Below are 9,194 nucleotides of genomic sequence, written 5' to 3' on the forward strand. Positions count from 1 at the left end.
ACTTAACAGAAGCATTTGTTTGATTTATTTTGTTGTTGTTAATTTCTTTTTTTCACATAATTTTGTATACTGAGATAATTTTGTTTGCATGTTTTATCACCAGGTCCTTCATTGCTGTTATTTCAGTGTTCATTAAATACTATTTTTCTCTTTTGTATTTTGATGAGAATATTTTATTAATTTTCTTTGAGGTTACCTTGTAAATTATTTTCTTCCCATGTTTAAAACCATTTGTTCTAGCTTGAATTGTCCTGACTTCCTTTTTATTTTGAAGTTCTAATACTGTACTGGAGTCCTGATATGGTGCTGTGCATTACTGTGCTGAACTGTTAGGTCAGTTTGAGCTGTGGTGTCTGTGGTTCAAGCTCACCAGTTGCTCCTAGGAAATGTTAGGGTTGCTATGAGTCAGAACTGACTCAACAGTACTTAACAACAGCAACATTTGATCCCTGGTTTTACTTTGTAGTTAACTTTATTTATAAATTGACACCTTTTGTTCCATATTTTCAGTTTTGTAGGTTAATTTTACTGGGGATGCTTCTATATCTGGGCTGGTTTCTGTGCGATTGTTAAAATGATGTCGGACCACCTCTGCCTTAGAAGGGAGAAGGACAATCAAATTCAACATCAGCTCAGTGCAGATTGAGTCAGAAGTCAAGCATGTCTCCACCTTCTTACCTCCTTTTGTAATTTTGACATCATCCATCCCTCTCATAGAACTCATTATTTGTCTGCTGGTGACCATAAACACTCACAGATCATGCTCACGATTATGAGGTTTACTAGGGAAATTAGCAGTGTGCAATTCAGCGTCAGAAATGCTCTTTGGTTCTGTCTTCAGTCAGGACAGCCCTTTCTCAGGTATGTTTCTTTTTGGTCTTCAGCCTCTAGCTAAGAGGACCCTTGGTCTCTGCTGATAAATGCCCAGTGGGCACTCTGCTCCGCCATAATCCTCAGCTGGAAGGCATTTAGCTTGATCTTTGAGGGTTGACAAATCTAGCTACCCCAATTAAATACCTGGAGGCTACTCACTTCTTCTGTCCAAAGACACTCAGCTTTTTGGCTGTGTGGGCCAGCAGCCCACTGCTTTGTCTCATGCTTTTGGTGGTGCTGCTGCTGTTCCACCATTCCACTTGTGATATCTTTGTCTACTGGATGGAGGAGATTCAACACATAAAGGTCTTGGATCCAAGGAACAAGTTCCACTCCTGGCTCTTCTTTCTTGATAGTAGTTAGATCCCCCACCCCGCATTCCTTCTTTTGAGAGAGCTCATTTCAGGCTCAGTGGGTTAGAAAAATTGTCCAACCCCTACATTATAGCCCCAAACTTTTTACACTTACTTACAACTGAATCTTAGTGTCTTGTCAGCTTCTTCCCCAACCTTCATGTACCCAGATCAATCTGAGAAAGAGGAAATATAACTAATTGTTTGGTGGTAGTGACAATCACTGTGTTTCTACAAGCCCTGTATGAAGTAAACTACCCCTACAGTGTTAATTTTGTGTTAATCTTGTGTTAATCTTGTTGTCTTCCATTGTTGGTTCTCTGTCATATGCCTTTTAGTATTTCTTGTAAACTTGGTCTGGTTTTTAAAAATTGTGTTAATTTCTGGTTATTTGAAAATGTCCTATGATGCCACCATATTTAAGGGACAATTTTGGTTGGCAGTTTTCTTTCTCCCAAAGTTTTATTTATATCCCAATACTTTATTGCCTGCAAGGTTATTGCCTAGAATTTGGAGTTTAGTCTTAGTGATTCTTCTTTATAGTTTTTGTTTCTCCCCAACCTGCTTTCGGGATTCTTTCCTTGTTATTGGTTTTGGAAATGTTTATTCTAATATGTCTTGGTGATTTTCCTTTGGAGTCTAACCTGTTTGGTATTTGTTGAGTATTTCTCATGTTTCATGAAACTAAGAAAATTTCTTCCAACAAATCTTCAAAAATTTTATGACTGATACATACATACATACATAAATATATATATATATGTTGTCAGGTGCCATCGAGTCGGAACCGACTCATAGCGACCCCATGCACAGCAGAACGAAACAATGTTCAAACCTGGGCCAACCTCACTACCGCTGCCACACTTGAGTCCATCAATGATGCCACCTGGCTGATCCATCTCGTTGGGGGTCTTCCTCTTTTTCTCTGACCCTCCACCCTACCCAGCATGACATCCTTCTCCAACGATTGTTTCCTCTGGACAATATGTCCAAAGTAGGAGAGACGAAGTTTAGCCATCCTGGCCTCCAAGGAGCACTCTGGCTGCACTTCTTCCAAAACAGATCTATTGGTTCTTTTGGCAGTCCATGGCACTTTCAGTATTCTCCTCCAACACCACAACTCAAAGGCATCAACTCTTCTACGATCCTCCTTATTCACTGTCCAGCTTTCGCATCCATATGAGGCTATTGAAAACACAATGGCCTGGGTCAGGCGCACCCTAGTCCTCAAGCTGACATCTCTGCTCTTCAACACTTTAAAAAGTTCCTGTGCAGCAGATTTGCCCAGTGCAATATGTCGTCTGATCTCTTGACTGCTACTTCCGTGAGTGTTGATAGTTGATCCAAGAAGAATGAAGTCCTTGACAACTTCAATCTTTTCTCCATTGATAAGAATGTTGTTTATTGGTCCAGTGGTGAGGATTTTTGTTTTCTTGACATTGAGATGTAATCCATATCGAAGGCTGTGCTCTTTAATCTTCATAAGTAAATGTTTCAAGTCCTCTTCACTTTCAGCGATCAAGGTTGTAACATCTGCATATTGCAGGTTGTTAATGAGTCTTCCTCCAATCCTGATGCCTCGTTTTTCTTCATAGAACCCAGCCTCTCGTATTATTTGCTCAGCATACAGGTTGAATAAGTATGGTGAAAGAATACAACCCTGTCTCTGGAATTCTGATCATATGTAAAGAATTACTCCTGATGGCTTCACATATAATTCTTGATGGGTGATGGTTATGTGCCGTGGAGTTGGTTCCGACTCATAGTGACCCTGTACAGGGTTTCCAAGGCTGTAAATCTTTATGGGAGCAGAAAGCTTAATCTGTCTCCCACAGAGAAGCTGGTAGTTTCAAACTGCTGACCTTGCAGTTCTTAGACTGATTCGTATCAGAGGCCTTTTATTATTATTATTTTTTTTTTCTGATTGTTCCTCTGGTTGATTAGTGTTGAGAATTTTATATTCTGTCACACTAATACTGTTTTCTGTTGATTCAATTATATACCTTTGCCCTTTCAATGTATTATCTATTCCTAAAAACTTAGTATTAATCTACTGTATTTCTATTTGCTGTTTTATAGTATCTACTTTAAATTTTGTGTGTGTGTGTTCTTTTAGTGGTCTTCTGATTTTTCTAGAGCTTTGCTTTTGTTTTCTATTGAAGACACCTAAATATCATTCTTTTGAATTTCTTATCAAGTAGATCTAATGCCATTTTTGCAGGAAGATTTTCTGGCTGCATATTTTAGACACTTGTTGGTCCACTCTTGCCTTGTTTCTTTGTGTGAACTGAAATTGTGTATGCCTATTGTACTGCTGTGTTGTGCTGTAGTATAAACACTGGACTGCTAACTTCAGGGTGGATGGTTAATCCCACTAGCGCTCCTCAGAAACCCTATTTAGGGTTGCCAACAGTACCTGACAAGAACATGAGACACAGTCTTATTTTTCTATTTGTATTTAATTGGTGATTGTGTGAACAATCACCAATTAAAGCTAGACACTTGCTACCTGTTTCTGGGTAGCTGTGATATTGTTGTTAGGTGCCACTGAATTGATTCTGTCTCACAGTGACTCTGTATAGGGTATCCAAGGAGCAGCTGTCGAGCTTGAACCACTGACCTTATGGTTCAAACCAGCTTTGCAGTTCAGCATATTTAACCCACGTCATCACACCAGGATTCCTGGGGGATGTTACAAGAGATGGGAAGCATGTGCAGTTCTATGTTTTGGATTGGTTGGACTGGTGTTGGCTGCCTTCTAATGTTGACCAGGTGATGCACTGGGGTGGGGTGGCAGGAGGACATGTGTGGCTTGGCAGTGTGGACATAGTTACTGTCTCCTGCTTAGTGGGACAAAAAAAAATCAAAATAGAAAATTATAAACAAAAGCAAATAGCAACATAAATAATAAAATAGAAAAAAAGGAAAATGAGAGGGAAAAATGAAATAACAGTAGGAAAAGGAGACTAATAATTAGAATTTGAAAAAGAAACAATGGAGCAAGAAAAGAAGAAAACTTAAAACAAACCTATGGGGTGAAAAGAGAATAGTAAAGAAAAATATACCAGAAAACACAAAAAACAAAACAACTGGAAAAAGGGATGAGATTGAAATAAGTAAAAATTAAACAGAAGAAATAATAGAAAAAGGAAACCAGAAAAACAAAACAAAACAAAAGCCAAAACCTGAAAGGAAAAGGAAAGAAAAGGGGAAAAAAACAAAGGAGAAAACTTCCAGGGCCAGGTCACTAGTCAGGGGTCACAACACCTAGGATGGGTGGGCATGCTCTGTCTGCCAAGGAGGTGAGGTGCCATAGAGGTGGAATGTATGTTGGGGAAGATAAAGGGCTGTCTGGTGTTGGATAGAGTTCCTGCAGACTGAGAAGGTGACTTTGGTCAGGTCACCTAGTCTGAAAAGTAGTACCAGCTGGCTCTGAAGGTGACAGTGTCAAGAGACCTGACTTAGAAGGGGTGCTGGGGCAAGGTGCTGGGTTTTGGAAGGAGTCCCTGCTTGCCAGGGGCTGAATGGGAACACCTATCCAGCACTGTGCTGCTGGCTGGAGGAGGCACAGAGCCCTTCAGCCTAGACAACACAGATGCTGTACTTAGATGGCAGACATCAGCTACTGGGTTAGTGGGGTACACAAGGTGAAGGTGACCTGCCACCAGTGTGGACGCTTGTGCTGTTCTGGTTGATTTAGTGGAACTGATGATCAGGTTGCTGCCCTGACTAAGTGCTGCTTGCATAAAGTCAAGATAACCCAAACTATGTGAGTTTGGGTTAAACAGCTTAAAGTCACTGTTCCTTTTTCACAGTGTTGGTTCAGCTTCTCCTAGTCAGTATTTTATCCACTTTTTAAAACCTTTCCTCTGAGAATCTGAGCTCCAGAATGATAATCTATACCATTTGGTCTTTGCTGTCTTTCTTGTAGAGAGTTGGGGTAACCTGTCGGCCTAGTCCACCATCTTCTTAGAAGTCTTATTATTCCTTTCAACATCTTTCTCCAAGCCTTTTTATTAGGAACCTAAATCATTACCTTGTTGCTGTTGTTGTTAAGTGCCATTGATTTGACTCTGATCCATAGTGACCCTGTATAAGGTTTCTGAGGAGCAGCTGGTGAGCTTGAACTACCATCCTTTCAATTCAAACCAACTTTGCAGTCCAGCGCATTAACCCACAGTGCCACTGGAGTCCTATTATTCCTTACATTTTCATAGATCTTTAATATATATCTGAACCTACAAACAACCCTGGAGTGAACAATGCTATTTTAATTTTCATTTTACACAGGAGAAAATTTTTCTGAAAGCTGTTTTTTGAAGAGAAAAGTTTAGAGACAGAATTCTTCCCTAAGTCAAAACTATTTTAATACATTGGTGGTGGCTGTGTATCATTACGTTGCTTCTGACACTTAATGAGTCTGTGTAGGATTTCTGAGGTTGTAAATCTTTAAGGGAGCAGAAAACCCCATCTTTCTACCATGGAGCAGCTGGTGAATTTGAACTGCTGACCTTCCATGAGTCCAACTCATAGCCCACATCATTCCTAAGTTCTTCTACAAGATGGGAAAACATTTGAAATCTGAGCCTTATCTATGGTCAGGACACCATGTGTAACCTCCAATCTCCTGGGTCCTAGTGTCCTGTGATGCATACCCTTATATTTGTTTGGTCAGTGATTCAGAAGTAGTTTCTTTTCCAATGACTGAAGAAGAGCTGCTTGCTTTCCACTTTAACATTTATGAAACATTCCTTTGATTTCACCTTATGATTCTCCTACTAGTTAATTTCCTCTTGACTCTCGGGTTCATCAAGTACTAGACTGATCATTATATTCCTGTTTTGGTTATTACCCATCAGTCCAAAAATACATGCAGAAAAGATTTTGAAGCCCCACATTTAAGTGACTGCTAAGATCATAGTGGACTTCTAGTAGAATCTTCAAATACAGGCATCTCTTAAAGAGATTTGGGAAATTGAAACATATAAAAGACCATAGATACATTTTTTTTTAATTGAAAATTTGGAAAAGTTAAATTTAGTTTAAAGTCATGTCAGTAAACCTGTTTGCTGTTCATTGATAATTTTCTATTTTATATATTTGAATAATATTTTCAGAAATGCTCATATGGAAACTCCACAGCTCCTTATCTGAAGAACAGCCTGGGCCACACTCTGCTGAACCTTTCCGCCTTCAATGTGGAGAATTACCTGCTGATGGCTTCTAAAAAACCCAGGTATATTCAAAATACAATATGTGCTGTATTTTCATTGTTATTGTTGTGTTTCTTTTGTGTCTGAATTGCTTTGGAAAGCCTATTGTTTCAAATTCTAGTATTCTTCAAAATTCTACTATTAACTTGGTGTTCCTCCAAATTCCAAACAAATGCTGCAGGCCTTAATAAATTCCTCACTGCTGATTTTCACTCATTTGGAATGGAGGAAAGAAATCAGATACATTTCAATTCAGTCAGTGGTGGAAGCAGAGGGAGTCAGAATGCCTTTTAGTATAAGAGCAAATAACTTAACAGCGTAATGAAATAATAATCACATTTTATAATTCCTTCTGCTGTGAAGCAGCTGATGTGGGAAGCTAGGTACACCTGGTGTCTTCCTTTCCTCTAAGTAGTTTTTGGATAACAAGTTTTGTGCTGAATTTCCCTGAACCTAAGAGGGGTGAGTCTAGATTAGATTGATAGTATCTTGCTGATAGACCATCTTAATGTTTTAAACCAAGTAACATTCTCCATATCATGACATTTAACAAACATTTCCAAGCACGCAAGAGGGCTTCACATTTAATGCACTCAATAGATTGTGTACATTGCCTGGAACGCGCCAACCTGCCCTTCACATGGCTACTCTTTAACTGTAATATCCCAACATACCATCATTCTTCTTGGACACCTGCCTTGTTAGTTGTCATTAAGTTGGCTCCGATCAATGCAACCTAATGTACAATATAATGAACTATTGCCTGACCCCGAGTCACCTTCATGATCACTGGTCTGTTTAAGTCCACTGATGCAGCATTATAGAGTCTTCCAATCTATGGGGCTCATTTTCCTGCACTCAATCTGTTAACCATAGGGTTTTTATTGGCTAATTTTTGGAAGGAGTTGTTCAGGATTTTATCCCTGGTCTGCCTTAATCTGGAAGTGATGTTCTGCTGAAACCTTTCTGCTGTGGTTGACACAGCTGACATTTGAAATACTTGTGGTATAATTTATAGCATCATAGCAACATACCAAAGTATGACAAAGTGGTATACAGGTGGTGAGAACACCTGCTCTAACCTTAAATGTTTTGCATGCCCCTCTTCTGCTGCCCACATTTTTTTAGTGTTCTAAAATCAATGTTTTTCTTTGTATTCTATATGGTTAGCTTTTTGAAGGTTGAGACTTAGGTGCTCAGAATTTAAAAAGGTGTCTGGCACAAAAAGGCACTCAATCAATATTTGTTGAATGAATTAAATTCAGTCAAGTGAGAATGCATCATTATTCTTATAGGTATACGTTTGCAGAGAATTGTCTTCTACTGGCCTTCACAGGGTAGGGACTCTATGGGAGAAGATTACTCTTCAGTCTTTACGTGTCTGCAGAGTAGTAAATGGAGTTCACTATATGCTCTTATTTTTAATGCCAAATGTTTTTGCTAGCTGAATATGTGCCAGGTATAACAGTCCATGTGTATGGATTAAAAGATTTAAATTTCCACCTAGAAGAAACTTCAAGAGCTTCATAAACTAGCAAAACAAAAAATTTAAATCCACTGTGTTAATGAGCTCTGGTAGCATAGTAGTTATGAATCAGGCTGCAAACCGCAAGGTCAGCAGTTCGAAACTACCAGCTGTTCCATGGGAGAAATATGAGGTGTTCTGCTCCCGTAAAGATTTACAGCCTCGGAAACTCTGTACAGGGTTTCTATGAGTCGGAACCGACTCCACAGCACACAGCCACCATGGTAAAACCTGCAGTGGAAATATGGGGCATGGTGCAAACTCAAAAGAGAAGGACAATCTAACCTAAGTGAAGTCTTTTGAGATATCTTCCTAAATAAGTAAATATTGAGTTGAGTATTAAAGAAGAAGTCTAGGGGAGACAAAATATGACAAAACTATAAATAATTAGGCATGACTCTTTGACAGGGAAATTATCTTAGCTAAAATACAGTGCAGATGAGCAAAACTTTATCATTTACATGGCAAGCGTTTGCTAACATGGTAACTTCAGAAGTGCACTTACTGACATGGAGAGTCTCATGACTACTTTGTACACAAGCAATGCCCACACTGCAGGTCCGCATGCCCAGCTTGTATGCAGGAAGACGATCCCCCTAGATCAGAAGATACTGTATAGCTTTGTCAGTGGATACACTCCTGGGGAATGATGGTTTGTCTATTTGGTCAACTCACAAATGATGAATGCTCAGCTAGCTACTCTCCTGAGACCACTGTAACTATTGCCATTGGTAAGGAAATACACTCTGCTTAAGCATTCTGGAACACTCGCTGAAAGAGTAACACAGTGTTTATTGTTAATAGGCTTGGAGGTTGGTCTTTTGGAGTGCAAATCCCTAATCAAGTTGAAGAAACCAATTCAAATATATCAAAACCAAAATTTCTGTCAAAGGTAACAGATCTTTTTTTCTTATTATTCTTCCTGTTTTAGACTTATTTTTTGAAAACTCAGTATTCAAAGATCTATTTGGGACATATGAGGAACCAGTGTTTGTTGCTGTGAAATTAGAGTAGTCATTTACATATATATTTGTTGCTATAAAATAAGAGTAATAAAAAAAAAAATATATGGAGTCCTAGTATGTCACTATGGGTTAATGCGCTGTACTGTAAAGTCAGTTTGAACCACAAGGTTGGCAGTTCAAACTCATTAGCTGCTCCTCAGAAACCCAATACTGGGTTACTATGGGTGGGAACCGACTCAACGGCACTTAACAATATATATATATA

At 39.0% G+C, this 9,194-nt stretch overlaps 1 protein-coding gene across 1 annotated transcript in view; it reads left to right on the top strand.

The window, feature by feature from the left end:
• LOC102815532 (ATP-binding cassette sub-family A member 13-like) overlaps nucleotides 1-9,194 on the top strand; it is an 857,870-nt gene that overhangs the window by 537,554 nt on the left and 311,122 nt on the right. Inside the window, exons 46-47 of the mRNA XM_006874535.1 lie at nucleotides 6,344-6,462; nucleotides 8,769-8,856. Coding sequence (XP_006874597.1) covers nucleotides 6,344-6,462; nucleotides 8,769-8,856 — 207 coding nt within the window. The remainder of the gene's footprint in view (nucleotides 1-6,343; nucleotides 6,463-8,768; nucleotides 8,857-9,194) is intronic.

The sequence above is a fragment of the Chrysochloris asiatica genome, unplaced genomic scaffold (assembly GCF_000296735.1).
Source record: "Chrysochloris asiatica unplaced genomic scaffold, ChrAsi1.0 scaffold00282, whole genome shotgun sequence".
Taxonomy (NCBI): Eukaryota; Metazoa; Chordata; class Mammalia; order Afrosoricida; family Chrysochloridae; genus Chrysochloris; species Chrysochloris asiatica.